This window comes from Austrofundulus limnaeus, unplaced genomic scaffold (assembly GCF_001266775.1).
Source record: "Austrofundulus limnaeus strain Quisiro unplaced genomic scaffold, Austrofundulus_limnaeus-1.0 Scaffold420, whole genome shotgun sequence".
NCBI lineage: Eukaryota > Metazoa > Chordata > Actinopteri > Cyprinodontiformes > Rivulidae > Austrofundulus > Austrofundulus limnaeus.
This window is the reverse complement of record NW_013952822.1, coordinates 64867-84777: the sequence shown is the minus strand read 5'-3', so window position 1 is coordinate 84777 and position 19911 is coordinate 64867. Positions and strand designations below refer to the sequence as shown.

General features: G+C 40.0%; 2 protein-coding genes across 2 annotated transcripts in view; one reads left to right on the top strand and one right to left on the bottom strand.

Annotated features, from left to right (window-relative positions):
• pdgfrl (platelet-derived growth factor receptor-like) overlaps positions 1–8221 on the top strand; it is a 13773-nt gene extending 5552 nt beyond the window's left edge. Inside the window, exon 6 of the mRNA XM_014024391.1 lies at positions 6630–8221. Within this exon, the coding sequence (XP_013879845.1) occupies positions 6630–6818 (189 nt within the window). The 3' untranslated portion in view covers positions 6819–8221. The remainder of the gene's footprint in view (positions 1–6629) is intronic.
• Positions 8222–8357: 136 nt separating this feature from the next.
• LOC106529057 (microtubule-associated tumor suppressor 1 homolog) overlaps positions 8358–19911 on the bottom strand; it is a 42883-nt gene continuing 31329 nt past the window's right edge. Inside the window, exons 8-15 of the mRNA XM_014024390.1 lie at positions 16325–16391; positions 13795–14009; positions 12211–12304; positions 11976–12049; positions 11777–11872; positions 11190–11306; positions 10633–10730; positions 8358–9217 (exon numbers count right to left, since the gene is read on the bottom strand). Of these exons, the coding sequence (XP_013879844.1) occupies positions 8995–9217; positions 10633–10730; positions 11190–11306; positions 11777–11872; positions 11976–12049; positions 12211–12304; positions 13795–14009; positions 16325–16391 (984 nt within the window). The 3' untranslated portion in view covers positions 8358–8994. The remainder of the gene's footprint in view (positions 9218–10632; positions 10731–11189; positions 11307–11776; positions 11873–11975; positions 12050–12210; positions 12305–13794; positions 14010–16324; positions 16392–19911) is intronic.

Sequence of the window (19911 nt, the reverse complement as noted above, 5' to 3'; positions counted from 1 at the left end):
TCTCAATTGAGTGCCCGTTTTGATTATTGTTATTATTTTATTATTGATACTTTTTTTTTTAATCTGCTGGGTGTGAAATTGAACAAAAACTGTGACGTTATTGTATTACTTGTGTTTCGGTGCTCATGTTTTGGCACCTTTAACTAAAAGATGGATCTGGGAGGACGGAGAAGCAGTGGTTATAATTCTGTATTTATAATTCAAAACAGATTTAACAAGTGAAGAGAAGCAGATCAAAGAAAATGTTTGCTTTTACGTTTGAGGCCATTAGTGGAGAAGCCTAATGCATCAGTTAATCAGAGGTTCAGTCTGTTCAAAGAGTAGAGGTTTCAGTGGAAACTGGTTTCTCTAAATGATGCATCATCTATTTTTAATGAACTTCTGGTTAATCCAATCACTTGCTAAGCATTAAAAAAGTCTTCAAACTGTTTCCCATGGAGACTTACAAGATGGTTCAGAGGAACAAACCATCTGGCACATCAGGCTGTGGCTGCTCTGCAAAAGAAAAGAACACACAAGGCAATGGAAAAAGCAGGTTTTCTCCTACAGAGTCATCACTACGTTTTCTGTAGCAGCAAACACTGCCTCTGCAGATTCCAGACACACGGAGAATGCTTCAGCTGCTTGGCCTTTCATAATGGAACAAACTTTTGATTCAGCACTGCACTGAAAATAGTATTGATTAGGATAACCCCAGAGCACAAAAGTTTGGGATGTTGTATAAACTGTAAATAAAAACAGAATGCAATGGTGTGCAAATGTCATGAATCCATCTCTTACCCACAATAGAACATAGTCACACATGACATGTTTAAACTAAGAAAGGTTTTATTTATTTTTTAGGAAAAGGAAGGTAAGTTGATGGCAGCAACATCTCAGGGGGGCAGGGGCAACAAAAGGCTGTCATAGTGGTACGAATAATAAAAAAACTGGACAACTAATTTACTATTTACAATGTAAATAATTAATTTACAACTAATCAGGCTCGTTGGAAACAGATCAGTAAGATGACTGGGTATGAATAAAAACATTTTGGAGAGACTGAATCTGTTAGAAGTAAAGATGGGCAGTATGTGGAAAAACTGCACCTAAAAATAGCAGAACAGTTTTAGAATGATGTTCCTCAATAGGAAACTGGAAGTACTTTGAATATTACAGTATAAAATTGATAATAAACAAAATATTTGTAAGTGCCTGTGACATCAACTTTTTGTAATAAATACAAACATGCATTCAAATGTATTTTTGGAAAGATAACACTTTTTTTTGCACTATTGTAAAATAAATTCACACGACTAAAAACAGACTGTAGAGAAGAATCTATTTCTTTAGATTGTTTTCATTCACTAGCAGAGATGAAGAGCAGTCAGAGTTCAAATATATTTTTTGAAATAAACAAAGACCAGAGAGTTTTTTTAGATGCCACTTCCTGTTTCACTTTGCTGAGCCAAGTTCAAAAGAAAATAAGACAGTTCTGTGACAAAATAGTAAAAATCATGTGTATTATGTCAAGTTTCCTAAATGTAAATATGTTTTCTTTGACTTTGTATTTGAAGGATATGCATGTCAGAGGCACTTTAAGAATTAGAAACCTGTGAACAAAGATGAGGGTAAAAGTTGGAAACACATGATCTTCAGGCCCACAGGCAGCAGTGCATTTAAAACGTCTGATTCTGTTAGAACCATCACTTTAAGAGCTCAGGAACACTTAAACTAATCATTGGGCCTCAAGAACATGTTCGTATTCTTATCCTAAATTTCTCTTACTTTTGTTCATACGAAGGGTTTATATGAACATGTCATGTCAGATTCAACAAAATCTTCTATCTTCAGGAAAAGTGTGTAAATGAGCTGCATAAACTGATGAATGCGTATCAGGTGCTCGTGCACAAGGAGAGGTGATTAGCATAATTACCACCCCAAAAAGGCTACGTTTCCTGCCCCACATACCAGGAAGTGTCCATTCATAAAGGACATTGCAAAGCAAAAAAAAATAATAATTTCACGAGTTTGGAGATTGAAATCCTGCTTTCAGAGATCCAGATAAACAATCTGTTATTTTCAGCAGCGTCAGACTTGCTAAAGCCAAGGAATGAAATGACAACTGCTGTTAATGTCATGTCTCCTGTGGGTCGGCACAGAAATAAAATTCGAAACCTTATTCATCTCTCTCTAGTCCCACTCTGGTTTTTCTTTGGTGAAATATTTTTAATTTAAGTGTAAACAACTGTGTTGCATAGTTTTCATTTATTCAGAAGAAGAGCAGTCATGCACCGCTAACCCACCACCCCACCCTCCCGGCCTGGCTGTCTCCCCCCCTTAAACTGTCTCCAACTTCAATAAATACATAATTTAAGTTGGTTTGTAGTTTGAGATCATCATATTAATATTGTGGTGTTATACAACAGCATTAATTGCCAATTTAATTTAATCTAACCAATTTATGTCATTAGTTACATTTAAAATCTAATTCCACTTTAAACAGAATAACCTATTGTCAACATAATTATGGAGTGTGATTTATTTTCAACTCCTAATATCTTCAAACTAATGAAATATAAAGTTATTAATGAGAAAAATCTGTCTGGATAACAGCAGACTGACTGCTTGTAAAATATACAACAGGTCTGGACCATTCCTGAATTTTGTTCATATCTGAAACAAGTCTTACAATACGTGAAAATTGGTGAATGCCACAAATTCTCTTAAATCACTCGTACGCACAACTTAAGAACAAATCTGTTCGTACAAACGGTTCTTGCATGAGGCCCGTTGTTTGTACCTGCAGTTTGCCATGCAATCCACAAATGTTGATTAAAGCTCTCCATCCATCCATTTTCTTCTGCTTATCCAGGGCCGGGTTGCAGGGGCAGCAGCCCAAGCAGAGAGACCCAGACTTCCCTCTCCTCAGCCACTTGGGCCAGCTCGTCTGGGGGAATCCCAAGTTGTTCCCAGACCAGCTTAGAGACATAGTCCCTCCAGCGTGTCCTGGGTCTTCCTCTGGGCCTCCTCCCAGTGGGACATACCCGGAACACCTCACCAGGGAGGTGTCCAGGTGGCATCCTAACCAGATGCCCGAGCTACCTCAACTGGCTCCTCTCAACGTAGAGGAGCAGCAGCTCTACTTTGAGTCTCTCTCTGATGACTGAGCTTCTTACCCTATCTCTAAGGGAGACCCCAGACACCCTGCGGAGGAAACTCATTTCAGCCGCTTGTATCCGTGATCTTGTTCTTTCCATCACTACCCAAAGCTCGTGACCATAGATGAGGGTAGGAATGTAGACCTACTGGTAAATCAAGAGCTTCGCCTTTTGGCTCAGCTCTCGCTTCACAACGTCAGACCGGTACAGCGCCTGCATCACTGCAGACGCAGCACCAATCTGCCTGTCGATCTCCCACGTTCTGTTCTTCCCTCATTCATGAACAAGACCCCGAGATACTTAAACTCTTCCACTTAGGGCAGGACCTCTTCCCTGACCCGGGGAAGGCATCCTACCCTTTCCTGGCTCAAGACCATGGTCTTGGATTTGGAGGAACTGATCCTCATCCTGGCTGCTTCACACTCAGCTGCGAACCGCTGCAGTGAGAACTGGAGATCACGATCTGATGAAGCCAATAGGACCACATCATCCGCAAAAAGCAGAGATGTGATCTTAAGGTCACCAAAAAGGATCCCCTCAACACCTTGGCTGCACCTAGAAATTTTGTCCATTAAAGTTATGAACAGAATCGATGACAAAGGGCAACCTTGGAGAGGTCCAACTCTCACCGGAAACGAGTCCGACTTACTACCGGCAATGCGGACCAAACTCTGGCACCGGTCATACAGGGACCTAACAGCCCGTATCAAGGGGCCTGGTACCCCATACTACCGTAGTACCCCCCACAAGAGTCCCAGAGGGACACGGTCAAATGCCTTCTCCAAGTCCATAAAACACATGTAGACTGGTTGGGCTAACTCCCACACATCCTCCAGGACCCTGCTGAGGGTGTAGAGCTAGTCCAGTGTCCCAAGACCAGGACAAAAACCACACTGCTCTTCCTGAATCTGAGATTTAACTACCCAATGGACCCTCCTCTCCAGGACACCTGATTAGACCTTACCAGGAAGGCTTAGAAGTGTGCCCCCCCCCCCCCCCATTGTTGGAACACACTCTGCGGCCCCCTTTTTTGGATAGGGGGACCACCACCCCGGTCTGCCAATCCAGGGGAATTGCCCCTGATGTCCACGGAATATTGTAGAGTCACATCAACCAACACAACCTCACAATATCCAGAGCCTTAAGGAACTCCGTGCGAATCTCATCCACCCCCATGCTTTGCCACCGTGGAGCTTTTTAACCACCTCAGTGACCTTAGCACCAGAGAATGGAGAGTCCATCCCAGGGCCCACAGGCTCTGCTTTCTCATTGGAAGACATGCTGGTGGGATTGAGGAGGTCTTTGAAATATTCTGTCCACTGACTCACAACGTCCTGACTCTGAGTTGAGGTCAGCAGTGCACCATCCCCACCATAAACAGTGTGAGATGCCGGATGGTGGACCAGAATCACCTCGAAGTCGTATGGAAGTCTTTTTCCATGGCCTCTCCGAACTCCTCCCATGCCTGAGTTTCTGCCTCAGTGACCACCTGAGCCATCTTTAGCAACTCCTCCAACGACTCCATAAAGGGTGGGTAATCTGAACTGCCATTAGGCACATAGGCCCAAACAACAGTCAGGACCTGTCCCCACATGTAGGCAGAGGGAGGCTACCCTCTTGTTCACCGGGGTAAACCCCAACATACAGGCACCAAGATGGGGTGCAATAAGAATGCCCACTCTTGTTTGGCACCTCTCAGCATGGGCAAATCTAGAGTGGAAGAGTGCCCAACCCCTCTCGAGGAGACTGGTTCCAGAGCCAGAGCGGTGCGTCGAGGTGAGTCCAGCTATGTCTAGTCGGAACCTCTCAACCTCACACACCAGCTCAGGCTCCTTCCCCACCAGAGAGGTGACATTCCARYTCCRTASAGCCAGCTTCTGTAGCCGAGGATCAGACCGCCATTGTCCTCACCTTCGACCACTGCCCATTACACACCGCTCCCAGGCTCCATGGGCGAAAGCCCGGCTACCAGGCGCTCACCATCGTGCCCCACCTCTAGGCCTGGCTCCAGCGTGGGGCCCAGTAATGCAGACAGGTTTTAAAACAGCAAATGCTTCCATCTAGATGGCATCTTTTACAGGGAAGACCTTGCATATTTCAGCAAAACGGTGTAACTGCATCCATTATAACAGCATGTTTTCTAGGCAGAAGAGTCCAGATGCTGAACTGACCCGCTGCAGTTCAGGTCCATCATGAATCAAATAAAAGAAAATGCTGCAAAGAAGATCCAGGTCTGTTGAACAGCTAGAATCCTGAGTCATCATTCCCTTCAAAAACTTCAGCAGTTGGTCTCCACTTCTGTTGAATAAAGGGAAAGGTTCATGCTGGGAATCCTGTTCCTGCCCCAACTCAGATTTACTGCTGCCATTAAATTGAAAATGATCTTATTTCCTAAAGATTTTACAATGCCTTCAGTTTAAATATTTGATGTTTATGTTCTATTGTGAATAAAATATGAGAATAGCAATTTAACTGGATTACTTTTATAACTTTATGAATGTGTTGTTTTAAATAAAGAATGGTGAAATAGAGAATTTGTGATCATCAATTCTCAAAATATTTGAAACAAAAGATTTTTACGCGAATTGTTCAAATGTAAAAACATTTAATATCCTTGTAAACTTAACTAAACTGAAATCTGAGCAGAGCTAGTTTGGGTCACAAATGTGGATTGCTACTGAGAGAAAACAAAAAATGGTGGAGGCACAGAGGCTTAGAGAGGCGAGTCTGATGGTTGCAGGTTTGAATCCCCAGACCGGCACAAAAAAATACATTAAATAAATTTGGATGAGCAAGGCCCTTAACTGCATTCTCCTGTTCATGTGGGATTACTTGTGCAATTGGAAAAATGCAGAGGAGCCTCCGCATTGGAAATTACTAAAGTATATTTAAAAACTACACAAAGTAATGGAATATTGTGAAAAATACCTCCTGGAAGCTGCCCACAGGCTGCATCAGGAATGTTACAGCTGCATTTGCCTCAAAGTGCTCTTACAAATAACCACAGAATTTCATGTACAAACAATGCATTGCAAATTTAACAGCAGTGTGAAGAATTATTAAATGTTTGCCTGTATCACTATGAATATTTCAAGAATGAAGTTGTTTTAAAAACTAAACAATCCACTTGGCTCTCTCAGACCAGTCATTAGCTCATCAGTCCTGTCAGAGTTAATCTCCATTTTTCCAAACTGAAGTTGTTCAAAGAATTATCTACGAGTACAATATAATTTGATCTAAAGAACTCCACTCTAAATGGCTGGAATATATGTTAAAAAGGTCAAACTGAAAACCTTTTTCTTGTATTGCAGATAAACGGATTAAACTTTAGAAATCATTGTGGATCAAACACCAAAAACAATTTAGAACATCTTTATAAAAGCTAGGAATTATTCTGAACCCACAGGGGCTGCGTGAGTACTTTTACACCTGACTGTGACCATCAGGTTTAATAATGTTGGTAAATCTGTGTTTTAATCTGTGCTGTAGGATCAACGTCCTGTACACATCCTGTCGTCCTGGAGGCTGGTTAACAGAGGGATGGGCTACACCACGAGGGTCTCACAAAGTGTCCTCACTGTGGAGGACATCGAGACCATTGACTTTGGGAACTACGTCTGTAAAGCAAAGAACCAGCATGGAGAGACAGTCGTGACACTGAAGCTAAACTCCACATAATCCCAACAATGCAACCTAGAATTTTAAGCTCAACTTCCAACAAACTCATCAGGAAAACAGACAAAATTTACACAAATGCAGATAAAAAGGTCTACTTTTAAGATAAATCTTGTTAAAAATAAAAAAATAAAAATCTCATGTTAAAATAAAAAAAAATCAAAATTAAATTGCTTGTTCTGAACAAGAAATCTGGTCTTTGGGAAGTATAATAATAACCGAAGAATTAGGAAAAGCAAAAATATACATTAAGCAAAAATATAAACAACACTTTTGTTTTTGCTCCCATTTTCCATGAGCTGAACTCAAAGATCTAAAACATTTTCTATAAACACAAAATAAACATTTCTCTCAAATATTGTTCACAAATCTGTCTAAATCTTAGGGGGCACTTCTTTGCAGAGCAGTATTATTGCGCAGGTGTGCCTTAGGCTGGCCACAATAAATGACCACTCTGAAATGTGTTTTATCACACAGCACAATGTCACATGATGTCACAAGTATAGAGGGAGGTGCAATCACCATGCTGACTGCAGGGATAGAGCTGTTTCCCGTGAATTGAATGTTCATTCTTCTACCATAAACCGACTCCAAAAGTGTTTCAGACATCCACCTGCAGACCACATGTAACCACACCATCCAAACATGTTCACCTCCACCTGATCAACTCTATACAAAGGAGATGTGTCACACCAGATACGGTCCCCCCACCCCCCAATAAAGCATAACAGCGCATTTCAGAGAGGCCACTTTTTGTGGCCAGCCTAAGGCACACCTGTGCACTAGTCATGCTGTCTAAGCGTCTAGATATCACACCTACGAGGTGGGATGGATTAGCTCTGCATGAGGAGAAGTTCTCCTTAATACAGGTGTCCACAAATTTCTGAACAATATTTGAAGGATCTATTGTACACATAGAAAAAAATCTTATCTTTGAGTTCAGCTCATGAAAAATGGGAGCAAAAACAAAAAAAGTGTTGCATTTATATTTTTGTTTAGAGGAGTTTTTTTTCTTTTACATCTACAGGAAAAAGCCACAACTATGTCAGAAAGGTCTGGGTTTAAAACTAGCTATATGTTAATTTTACATCATAACTTAAAAATTACAAAATCAGATTTTTTTTTTGGGGGGTGGGGGTGGTGATGTTGGCACCATTAATTTGGTTTGTCGTCATGACAGCAACAGGCTGCTGTAAATATTTATTTTAAGCACGTGTGTCGTCTTTGCGCTACATTTAAACTGAAGGATGGTGCTGGTGGAGCAGCTGTCGGATGAATTTCAGCATCTGTGACTCTGGTTTGGAGCAGAGCTGACGTCCTGATGAGGTCCGTATGTGGAATGTGATCTGAAGGCAAAAAATATAATAAAACACTGTGGATTTTTAGCGTCGAACAGTTGGAGGTTATGACTTTGAGATTCACTTTTCTCTTTTTTATGTCAACAGCTTTAGTTGTACATTTCTTCACTAGAAGTAGAACCTTAATCCTTTAAATTTACAGAGACTAATAATGCTTTACTGCTTCAATTAGATTATCCTCACATCAGGTTTCATACAAGACTTTATTGTTTGAATGGGTCAACACATCGCAAGCTTCATGCTGGTCCCAATAGAAACAGAATATTAAAGGACCACATTTGATCAATGAGCTGGTGATCCAAATAAAAACAAAATATATACAAAAAAAAAAACCTTGAAATGACAACTCAGTAAAGCTTGAGCACTGGTGGCATGTGCAGCAAATCATTTGAAAGTCAAGACTTCACAAACGTTACCACCGTGTGGAGAAAAAAAAATGTGCAGAAATCCAAATGAAGCAATTTTATTAAATTAAAAATCCATCCTGAGCTTTACTGACGTCAGACTTTCCATGGCTCTGCAGACAGACTAAACCTGCGTGTGTGAACATGTGCTTCGTTTCAGTAAGCATCAACATTTACAAAAACAAAAATAGTGTTCATTACATCAAGTCCTGAGATTTCCTCCTCCCCTTCGGTTGCATCAGGGGCTCAAAGGCAAACGGCAAAGCAAGTTTGCTGATGAAGTGCTTCTGTGCAACATTTTTAGTCTGCAGCATCTTTGGACAGAAAGTGTCAGTTCATCCACTCCTCGGAGCCAAGGTCTGACTGAAACTAACGAGAAGAAGAACATCTCTGCTTCCTGGAAGCCAAAGCCCGCTGTTATCTGGGCGAGACGGGGGTGCTGGAGAAGAAGCTGGAGCTGCGAGGGGACTGGAGTTTGAAGGCGGGGGAGGGGGAGAGTGGGGACACCTTGTGGGGGCTGCTGAGGTCTCCGTTATGAAGCTTCCAGAGCAGCTCCTCGTTCTCCATGGACAGACGCTTGTTGACCTTGGACTCCTTCTGAAGGGACTCCTGCAGCACGGCCTGCTCTGTGGACAGCTGTCTGCAGGACATCAGCATAGACACAGCAGATCAGCTGAGGTCGACAACATGAAGAGAACTCAACATTTACTTGCTTTCAGTACAACCATAAAACTGATAAGTTGAACTGTTGATCGTTGGCTTTATTTATTATTTACCCTGTATGTTCGTGTATAATGAGAAAAAGTTTTGGGGTGTCGTATTATACAGAGGAGTAAATTCTGACAGATATTTTTGTTTATGTATTATCACAATAAAGCTGATGTACACTTGCATTCTCACATCTCACAGTCTTGAAAGATGAAAAAAACTTGTGTTCCTTATCCCCCGTCAGGCAGAGTGTTATTGGGCAGAACTTTGAGAACGTGTTTGTTTATGCAGAGCAGTACATCTTTGTTTTGGTTGTCATTTTGCAGACAATGGTCTGCTCCATAAAGCTCGATGTTATATTAGAAGACGAACAGCTTCGAAAAGCAGCTTGTTTGGTCCTATTGAGCATGTGCAACTGATGTTTACATCTTCTATCTCCGCATTTACAAAACAAAAAAACCTAGATCTCCCTCCTGACTCTTGTAGAACATGTCTTCTCATTCTAGATGCTGGTTTTCCTGACTGCTGAAAAGCTAAATAAAAAAAGAAAATCTGATAACACAATCCAACATCTTATTTTTTATTGGTACTATATGTACACACATCACAAAGGCTGGACTGTACTGAAGTCGGCATGAAGTTAAGGGTCACAATATACATGAACCAGAATTTTTAATGCTTTTTAAGCTCAAAAGGTTTGTATTATATTATATATTATACGTTGTATGTATTATACACAAATAAATATATTGTTATTTTTGGTCTGTAAGAAATGTTGTGCTTGATGAACTGAATTTAAGATCAGTCCTGTATTTGCAGCAGTATGGTTTAAACAGAGGAACAGAGTCAGTGTCTTATCGATATGAGGCCTTTCTAGCTGTATAAACAAAGTTGGGTTACATTCAATTGTTTGATGTAAAAGGTTCCACCTACAGGGGTGTGACCAGGAAGTCAGGTGTACACGTTACTTTAAGAGGATGAGTCATCCTTAGTCATTATGTCAGCCTGGGACAGACACTGGGTACCTGAGAGATAGTTTTTATTTTTGCTCCGATAAGGCCTTTCACCCTCACAGAGCTGCTGCTGGGCCTTATGGAGTCAGATTGAGAATAAAAGGTTTTAGAAGAGATCAACTGGTTTTCTGTAATTTTTTTTCAGACTTCCAATTTATTGATCATGATTTTGCTACAGGTCTAACTTCCATGTTTTATAAAAATCTGTCCAGTTGTTCATGAGATTGACAGACAGAGAAAAGAACACAAACAGTTTTATAATGTGTTAATAACTGTCCTCAGAAATTATCTAAACCTAAAATGATGTTGATGTAAATTGTTTTGGAGCTCATACTTCGACAGAGCAGCGTGCCTTTCCATGCGAGCTTTCAGGTCTTCATTCTCCTGCTGGACCTTGTTAAGGCTCTCCTCCAACTTCACATTCTTCTCTGTCTGTGGAAAAAAACCCAACAGATTTTATGATTTCAGGGTTCCTACAGCTAAAAGCAAGTTAAATTTAAGAAATTTTGTTACCTCTCTAATGCCACTTTAAATAAAATTTAAGACCAATATCATAATAAACAAAAAGAAAAAACTCAGTTACTGACAATTTTACCCAAATGTTTATTTTAACACAAAACTAGCTGCGAGAAGCATTTGATAAATTATTAAAAAAGATAAATAAATGTTACCAACTCAATATTTGAGAGCGATTACAATCATCCCACTTACATATGTGTTAACATTTTTAAGAACTTTGAAAGATCGATTTAAGACTTTTTAAGGCTAATTAAGGCCTTATTTTTGGATTCATGAATTTGCCTTTTAAGACTTTTTAAGGATCTGCAGGAACCCTGAATTTGTGTGTTTTCCTTTTTCCAAGTGTTTGGTGATCTTTGTTTTCGTTCTCACCAGTTTGTTGACCTCCATCAGCTTCTTCTCCTGCTGGTGAAGCTGCTTGGTTTTGAGGTCCAGAACCACCTTGAGACTTTCCAGCTCCTGCTCCAAATACAGCGCATGAGAGTCCTTCTGTAGGTGTGAAAAAGGCAGCAGCCGATTGTCTTATTATGGTCTATTAAGAGGTCATGAAAGTCACTACTCAGCTCACAGGAACAAACTTTGTTGATGATTTAATCATGTGAGGATAATACAGAACATGAAGTTTTCAACATGAAGTGGTGTTTTAAATTAAAAGGAATGTACTTTTAATTACAACTATTTAACACAAACAGAAATGACCTCACTGTGGAGCTCTAACAAAATGCTTCAGTTTGAGGATTTTCTCTCTTTACCATTTAAAGAAAGGTGAGAAATGACAAAATAAGAGCTGCAAAGAGCTGAGTGTTTCCAGACCACATGAACTGATTTGATATTTTATCTTTTGAGCATCTCTTCTCCAACTGTTTTTTCACTTGGATCTTTAAAGGCAAACAACACTGGAGTCGTGAGGTGTTTCAACACTTGATCTCTTTCAGCAATAAATTACACAGAAAACATACTTGAGTGTTTTCAGCCAGTTCTTTCTTTCTGTTCTCCTCTGCAGCCAGCTTCTCAGTCAGAGCATGGTTCTCCATGGTCAGCTCCTTGAGCTTTCTCTGCAGGTGCAAAACAAAGACACAATTAACTTTCTCACACCGAGATCAAACAAAGTGCTCCTGTCAGTTCAAGAAGCAGTGAGTTGAAAACAGTAAGACTTACATACAGAGCCGTCTCAGTATCTTTAGAGGTTTTGTTGAAACACTCCAGCTCCTGAGTGTGAACCTTCCTGAGTTCTGAAACATTGAAAAGCTTCTGAAAATCAGAGTATTTAAGAATGTCTGATAAAAACTGACTAAAATACATTTGTTTTTTCCTATTCATTCATTGAACTTGTTCAACCATTGTACAGAAACCTGTACAGTCCATGTTAAACATTTCAGGACTTTTCTCTCACCTTCCAAAGACGTTTCATGCTGCTGTTTAACTTGCTGCAGCTGCTCCTCATGGCTCAGCTTCATGGCTTCATGATGGGCTTTCAGTTCTTCCACCTTAAAAAAACAAAACAGTAACTGTGATGGCTCGTTTCCAGCACTCAAAGGAAATGTATCACTAGGGCTAGAGAACAGTCTGTGGAAACATCGGTGGTTTTGTCAATGCTTTTTGGGGCAAAGAAACAAATAAACAAACAAAAACATGTTTACATAGATCCTCTGCCTCTCAGCTGCATGCAGGGACTGTGTGGTCACAGATCCAAACTAGTGAATAAACATTCTTTTGGACCTCAGATGTTGGTTTTGCTGAAAAGTGTAATAGTTGCTCTCTCAGAAGAACAGTTTGCCTGTAGTTGCCTGTCTGCACATGTGCTATTTAACACCAGTGAAGCTGTTCACATCTCCGCAGGGGTTTTCCCCGAAAATCTCCACTCTGAGACAAAAGGCCTCCACATACTCCATCCAAACCCAAACAGTCGACACGGTCACATGGTTGTTCGACATTCGGTTATGCACACACTGGAGCAGCTGTGGCTGAGTGGTTAGAGAGTCGTTCCTCTAATGCGAGAGTTTGCAGTTTGATTCCACTGCTATTTGGTCACATGCTGAAGTGTCCCTGGGCAAGACACTAGCCATGTTTCATCCAATTTTAATTCGAATTTTGAGCAAATTTTTAAAAATTCGCAAAAAAAGGGAAAAAAAATGAAGAAATGCAAACCAGACATGTTTCCATCAACTGGCTTGAAGAGAATCAATTACGTCAGACGCATGCGTGTAGTAAACAGGAAGTAAAAGTCGCATCTCAGGACAATGGAGAGAAATTATCAGGAACATGTTGCTACTATCATGAACGTTGTAATTATTCTGTCATTTCAACTAGTTCTGGTAATGTTACATGCTGTCTGGAGACGTAGAGAAAGATATGTAATTTTTTCACGTTACGGGAATAACTGAGAATATACTAACAGCAGGAGGACGGTCCAGCTGCAGTCGCTCTGGTATCGGTTTCGGACAGACAGCGAGAACAGCTGATCAACATGTGAGGTAAACTTTCGCTATGTCAGAACTGATTCGACAAATGTGTTTCCATCTCTCCTTTTGCGCATTAACTCTTTTTTCGAAAAAACCAAAAACCACCTCAAGCGAACGTATCAACTTTTATGCGAATTAGAGGAAGTTTTTTCGAATCTTGCCATTTCCATTCACCTTTTCTAATGCGATATTTCAAAATGTGCATTAAAAAACGCTGATGGAAACACGGCTACTGAACCTCCACCGCCTTGAAGCTGCGAACGAAATTACACAATGTTCATCATGCAACTGTGATAATAAGAGTTGATATCAGCAGTTCGGATGGAGTACGCAGAGGACTTAAGATAGATTGAAGACTGGTATTTACTCAATTGGCCAGACTGTGGCAGAAAACCTGCAGTTTCAACAAATGTGTCGTGTAAACAGGGCCTATGATAAAAACTGTCTCTGCTGCTCTCTGAGCTTTTCAAGAGAAATTATCGTTCTATTAAATTAGTGGGATAAGTTGGACCAACCTGCTGTTTCATGAGAGCTTTGCACCTGTCAGCTTCCTCCTGGTAGGTGAGGTGAACTTTGTCCCACTCGGCCTGGTAGGCAGCCTGCAGCCTCTGCTCCAGCTCAGCCAGGTCCTTCTGGTGCTGCTCCTGCAGCCGCTCCGTGGCATCCTGCTGAGCAGCACACAGCTCTTCATTCTCCTTCTCTAGACACTCAGAGGAGTGGACGGAACAACCTGAGAGCAAAAACACGAGGCAGCACTTTACGCTGGAGTATCAGTGACAGTTTGCATCATGTTACTCTGTGCAGCTGTGAATTAGAAAAATAAATTGTTAAAAAAAACTGAACAAATTGCATCAGAAACTGCCTGTGCAAGAAACTTCTACATCCACTGTAGTCAAGAGTGTGACTTCAATCCCTAAAATAAAAATGGAAAAAAGTGAATTTTCATGTTGGCGGCTTTTTCAATCAGGTCAATCACAACAGTCATTTATAGACAAAATGAGAGAAAAAAGGAGAGAAAAAAAGTTTAATTTTTACTACATAAATCACTTACATACATAATGTCTCTGTTTAAGGGTCGATTTAGCAAAATATCTCATGAACCAGATTCATGTGGAAATCTCACAGTAATCACTGGATCAACTATTAATTAACTTGTGGATTCAATCCAATTGTTGATAGCCACCACAGCATGGTGAATTTTGAAAACACAAAACGGCTATAACCCAGTTTGACAGAGAAATTGACCTGGTGTGGTAGTATCCAACAGTCATCTTTTACCTAAAATCTACTTTAAAAATTAGCCTTTAACTATTAAATTAACTCTTAGCAAAATCTATTTTGAGTCATTGGACAGATTTAAGTAAAATTCTCAAAGTAATGATTGGATGGAAATCTAGAACCGATTAACTACTGGAGTCAACCCCATTTAAAATCACCACCACAGCTTACTGACCTTAGAGAAAAAAATGAATAAACCAGTTAAATTGTTCAATACTGATCTAAACTTCAAAAAGTTGTAGTGCTCAGTTTCTGAGGACAAAACTAAACTCTGGGATAAAGTGGGCGGTGATATGTATTAATTCAAGACATGTTAGGCCTCTAATTTGATCCCTTTAGTGATAGGGACAGTAACCATCTCTATAACTCATCACCTGGAGACATGAAATCATCAGTTACAATATTTACTGTGAGACTATATGATTATCATCCTGAGGCAAATTCTCTTGAAAGGTATTCCCAAGAACATGATGATAAACTGAGAATTATATACCTTTTAAAAATGAAATGCTCTCAGTTGACAAACACACTTTACTTTTCTATCATTAAACAAGGGCTACCAATACTTTTGTCCATGTGTGTAATTGGTAGAATTTTTGTAAACTTCCTGGCACAAACAGCTTTATAGCAGTCCACAAATGTTCAATACATCCACCACACGCCTCCCCCCGCAATTTAGCATTTTCAAAGGGGTTACGTGGTGTAAAATCAGACAAAACGCTCCCTTTTTAAATTCCAGATTGTAGTGTAACTAAACAAAATGCCAGTGAATGCTTAGCAAATCACTGTATCCAGAGCACATGCCAGGTTAACATGGGGAGCTAAAGCAAACTTTAGTGTGTACAGCCACACAGCTATAAATCTGTCATGTTTGTATAAGTTATATTTCAGACTGCTCAGAAAAAAGGACTAAGTTCAAGTTACTCAAAGTTAAAAGAAAACAGTAGACATCTTGGCAATGACAGTTGTTTTAGGAATATTGAAAAAAGATAAGAGGATATATTGCATAATTCTGTTGGTGCTGGGCAGAGATGTGTAAGAAGTGAGGTAAATAAATGAAGCAGAAACTTTCTGATGACAAATAAAACAAACAAAAAAATTCCTCATGCCACCTCAGGATGTTCGAAACAAAGTTTTGTAAAACCAAACGTTTGTCTGGTAAGGTCAGTGTTGGTCTCTCAGCACCCTGATGATGAAATGTGTTTGAGGCTAAATATAAACAGCTCTCAGAGTATAAGTGCAGTCATGAGGGAGTCCCAAGGCTGTGACGGGGGGGTGGAGCTAAAACATGACTGCTGTTGCGAATAGAAAAAATTAAAGCTGGTGAGTGTGTGCATGGTGGCTCTTAGACTGGACATAAAACACTGATCATTGTTCCTCAGCAGGTGGTGTGGCATTCCACCAGTGGGAGTCCCCCAGGGCTGAGGTCAGAGGTCAGACCACAAGTCCGTGGGGAATGGGCTATCGCCACTGTTAACATGGGTAACTGGAAAACCCATGTATGATTTGTAAAAAGAGCATCAGAATTACAGGAGAAAAAAATCAAATGGAGGACAAACTACTACTGTTAAAAAAATTATATTATACACACTTTTATTAAAAGGAAAAAAAGCAGCTGATAAAAACTAATTAAAAATCTAACCCAATCAAAAAAAAAAAGGGAAAAAAGTGGGAAAAAAAACTGTGTAATGGACTATTCTGTTCAGGTAACTGATGGAATAATGAGGAAAGAAAAGCAGTGAATGAGAGAGCGCGCAGGTTTCTTACCCAGCTCTCCTTGAAGGTTGGCCAGCTCCTGAGAGAGCTCCCTGCACTTCCTGGAGGCTTCATCACGCTGCAAGAAAACATGATTCTGTTCAAGTTCCTCTAACATCTGCGAAGATTTCTTACAAGCTTACAAAGTAACACTAAAATTAAAACAAAGACACATGGGCTTCTTAAGAATCCTGATTCCACAAATCAATTTAATCATAAGACTTAGTGGAGCGAGCAATTAGGGAATTAGAATGAGAGAGAAGACAAGTTGTTTTCAGTTTGATGCGTTCTGTGTCAGCATTACTACCTTCTCCTTTCTGGGTTAGTTTTGCAGTCACAAGTTGTGCTGCAGTGCCTCTGATAAACTTATTGGATCAGTCATCTAAAACCTCCCTCCTACTACATCTGCAAGCTGAAGCTCTCCACGTGATATTACGCAGATGGAATTATTAAATTATTAAGGCAACAAGAGAAAACAGGCAAACAGGACAAGCTAAGCATCTTAATGGTCACTTTTTGTTAGCAAAAACATTTCCTCTCTATTCTGCTGTTCTTATCTGCGTCTATTCCTCCCTGCAGAGCAGAACGGTGTAGAATGCAGTTACCCTCTCTGCAGCGCAGCGAACACTAAGGCATGCTTTGCTGCCAGAACAGCCCATGGTCCAGGATACAGAGACCCAGTGCTCCTGGACAAACCGTGGTCCAGGAGGACATTCCACCTCCTCATACACTTCCTCCCAGTCTGCTCCGACTACATCTGAGGCAGGACTGAAAAAGCCGCTTCACTGGCTGTGATGAGTGGCTGTAGAGTGCATTACCGTATCAAAAAAAAAAAAAAAAAAAACAGAAGCAGAGCAGGCTGCAGACTGCCTCCACACAGGAGGCACCACTTTAAGACAGAACTAAAAGCAGCAGCCAGAGTGGTTGACATCAGGCTGATGGGAAAGGTTTGTTCTGTGCTGCGACATCCCCCAACTACCACTCATCCAGATTCACATTCACCCCCACCCCCTTCTGTATGCTGAGGAGCTACAGCCTCTCCATTACAGTGATAATTCAGCAAGGGATCAATTTACCATCTTCTCTGTTAGCAAGACTATTTACAGTCAATGTAGAATCAATAGAAGAAAAAAAAATGTTACTGTAAAGTCGACATGCTTAAAAAAATCTAATCTCGTATGTTTTTATCCTTACCATCTCAGTCAATTATGGTATTTTTGCTTTTAATAAAAAATACTTTAATGTTTCAAAAATGGATTTAATTATTTTCATTTTGTTCCCCATCCCTAATAAATAGAGCACAACTAACTAAAATATCAGCTAAAAACTGAACATTGCTATAAAAGCAACAACAACAACAACAACAAAAGCCTGACGTGTGTATTATGTGCATATTGTGGAAGGTCTAAAGAAATGTCCCCAGCTTTTATCAATAAACAATATTTGATTTACAGAGTAACATGTGGTAGACTAAAATAAAGTTTATTGCTGCAGGTCAGGTTTCGCTTTCTTGGCAATGCAGATTAAAAAAAGGCAAGTTGAGCACAAAAATTTCTAAATGTGATAATATTTTTTCATCCCATTAAAAATGTCATAACTTTGCACAAAATGTTTTGGCACCATAAATTATTCAGTTTCTCAAAAACATTAACCAACACTAGATAGTTTGTGGTTTCCAGAGTTATTTTAATTTTCTAATTTCAGTTTTTATAGTTGGAAATAGTTTTTTTCAATCCTAATGTTTGTATAAAATGTTTTTAATAGAAGCAGCCTTGTGTGATAGTTTTAAAGGAGGTAGGGTAAAGCAGTTCCAGGGTTCACACTCTCTACCCAAACAGAAGATAAGAAGCCATCTCTGCTTAGTGTTTGGCTGCAGCTCATAGCCATATGAAGGCAACAGCTGGGACATTCTCACACCATGATGACAAGATTGTGCCTCCTATTATTGGCCTGATGAGTGGCCACCAGATTCCATTCTGCACTACATGAACACAGACATCCTCATTGAAACAACCACCCAAAGCTTTGGATAATAAATCTGTCTTATGCAGCTATCATGTATGACAGTTAACATTTACCTGTTTTAAAGGCAAAAATAAAGAGTTTGTCATAAAGCTGAGTCACTGGGAGGAAAGAGGCGGAACAGCCGTGTTTCTGCCAGCAGAACAATTGTGTTTTCAATATTTGGTAATGCATTTAGTTTCACAACCTAAACTGAAGGATATGAACCAAATGTCTGACTAAAGATCAGACTCTGTTGCAACAGCAGCTGGCACATTACATGGGTCAGTGTGATCATTAAATAGATTCTGCTCTGAATTAGATTCATGTGTGAATGCAGTGTAGTACAACAGCTATGAGTTACATGATGACTGGACTGTGTTAGTGGTAGGGCTGGGAGGTATGACCTCAAATTCATATCAGGGTATAAATTGAACCCCTTCATGGTAACGGTATATATTGTGGTAGAAATTTTTCATAAAACGTTAAGATAATGTAATTTTAGAGCATTTTTTTTTGCAGAAAACTAATCTTAATTAAACCCAGCATTTTTGCTTTAATATCTGCCTGCCATACAATGAGCTTCTGCCTGCTGAACTTATCAGCTGCTGCTCTGCTGCGCGCTCATCTTCAGAGCAGAAGCCGACTTTACATTAGCAAGATGGATTTACGACTGAACGAACGTCCACGTCTGTTTTTAAAATAATCTCTGTAAGTAACAATACATACATTTTTTTCTCTGACAATTGGGTGTGAAAAAAAGTTGTTAAAGCTTCGCTCTGCGCAACGTGCAGCGAGAGGAGAGGAGAGGAGAGGAGGGAGGGAGGAGGGTGGAATTGATCCCGCGACACAACGTAACTTTTCTACAGCGGGAGGGGGAAATTTTGAGGATTTATTCTCTCTATACGTGTTTTAAAAAGCTAGAATTTCTTCATTATATTTCAAACTCCTGCTCAGTTGTCTCTGCACTCGCAGCCCTGTTGACACAGGTGCGATGACGTAATGACGGTAGAGTATAAATTTCTACCGTAGGCCAACTTCATACAGTTTCTACCGTCTACCGCATATACCGCGCAGCCCTAGTTAATGGTCATTTAAATTTACACTTTTCTTTCCCTAAAATTATTACAAAACATCCAATAATAATCCAAAAATAAAACTGGAGCAGCTGAAATCTTTTGAGGCATTAGAGCAGGTGAAGGATGGAGGATTCAAGAATTCAGCCTCAGCAGACATTTCTAAACAAACAAACAAAATAACTAAAAACAACAAATCCTTAATTTAAATTGAACTATTATGTACACATAGGCTGATAACAAAATTGGGTACTTACTGATTAATAAAATAAAATGTGCTTTTACACTTGTTATGGCAATATTTAACATTTATTTAACAAAGACAGAAATACATGGTCCAAGAATGAAGGTATTCAGTGAGATGATCAGCTGAGTTTTATTGCAACAACAGGAAACACAGAGAACCTGGCCTGTCTCTGTGCCTCTGCTTCTCTCTGTCACTGTCTCTCCACACTACTGTTGAACAGTGTTGAACCCTGTTGAACCCTAAGTCTCGAGAGGCCTCATATACTGTATATATAC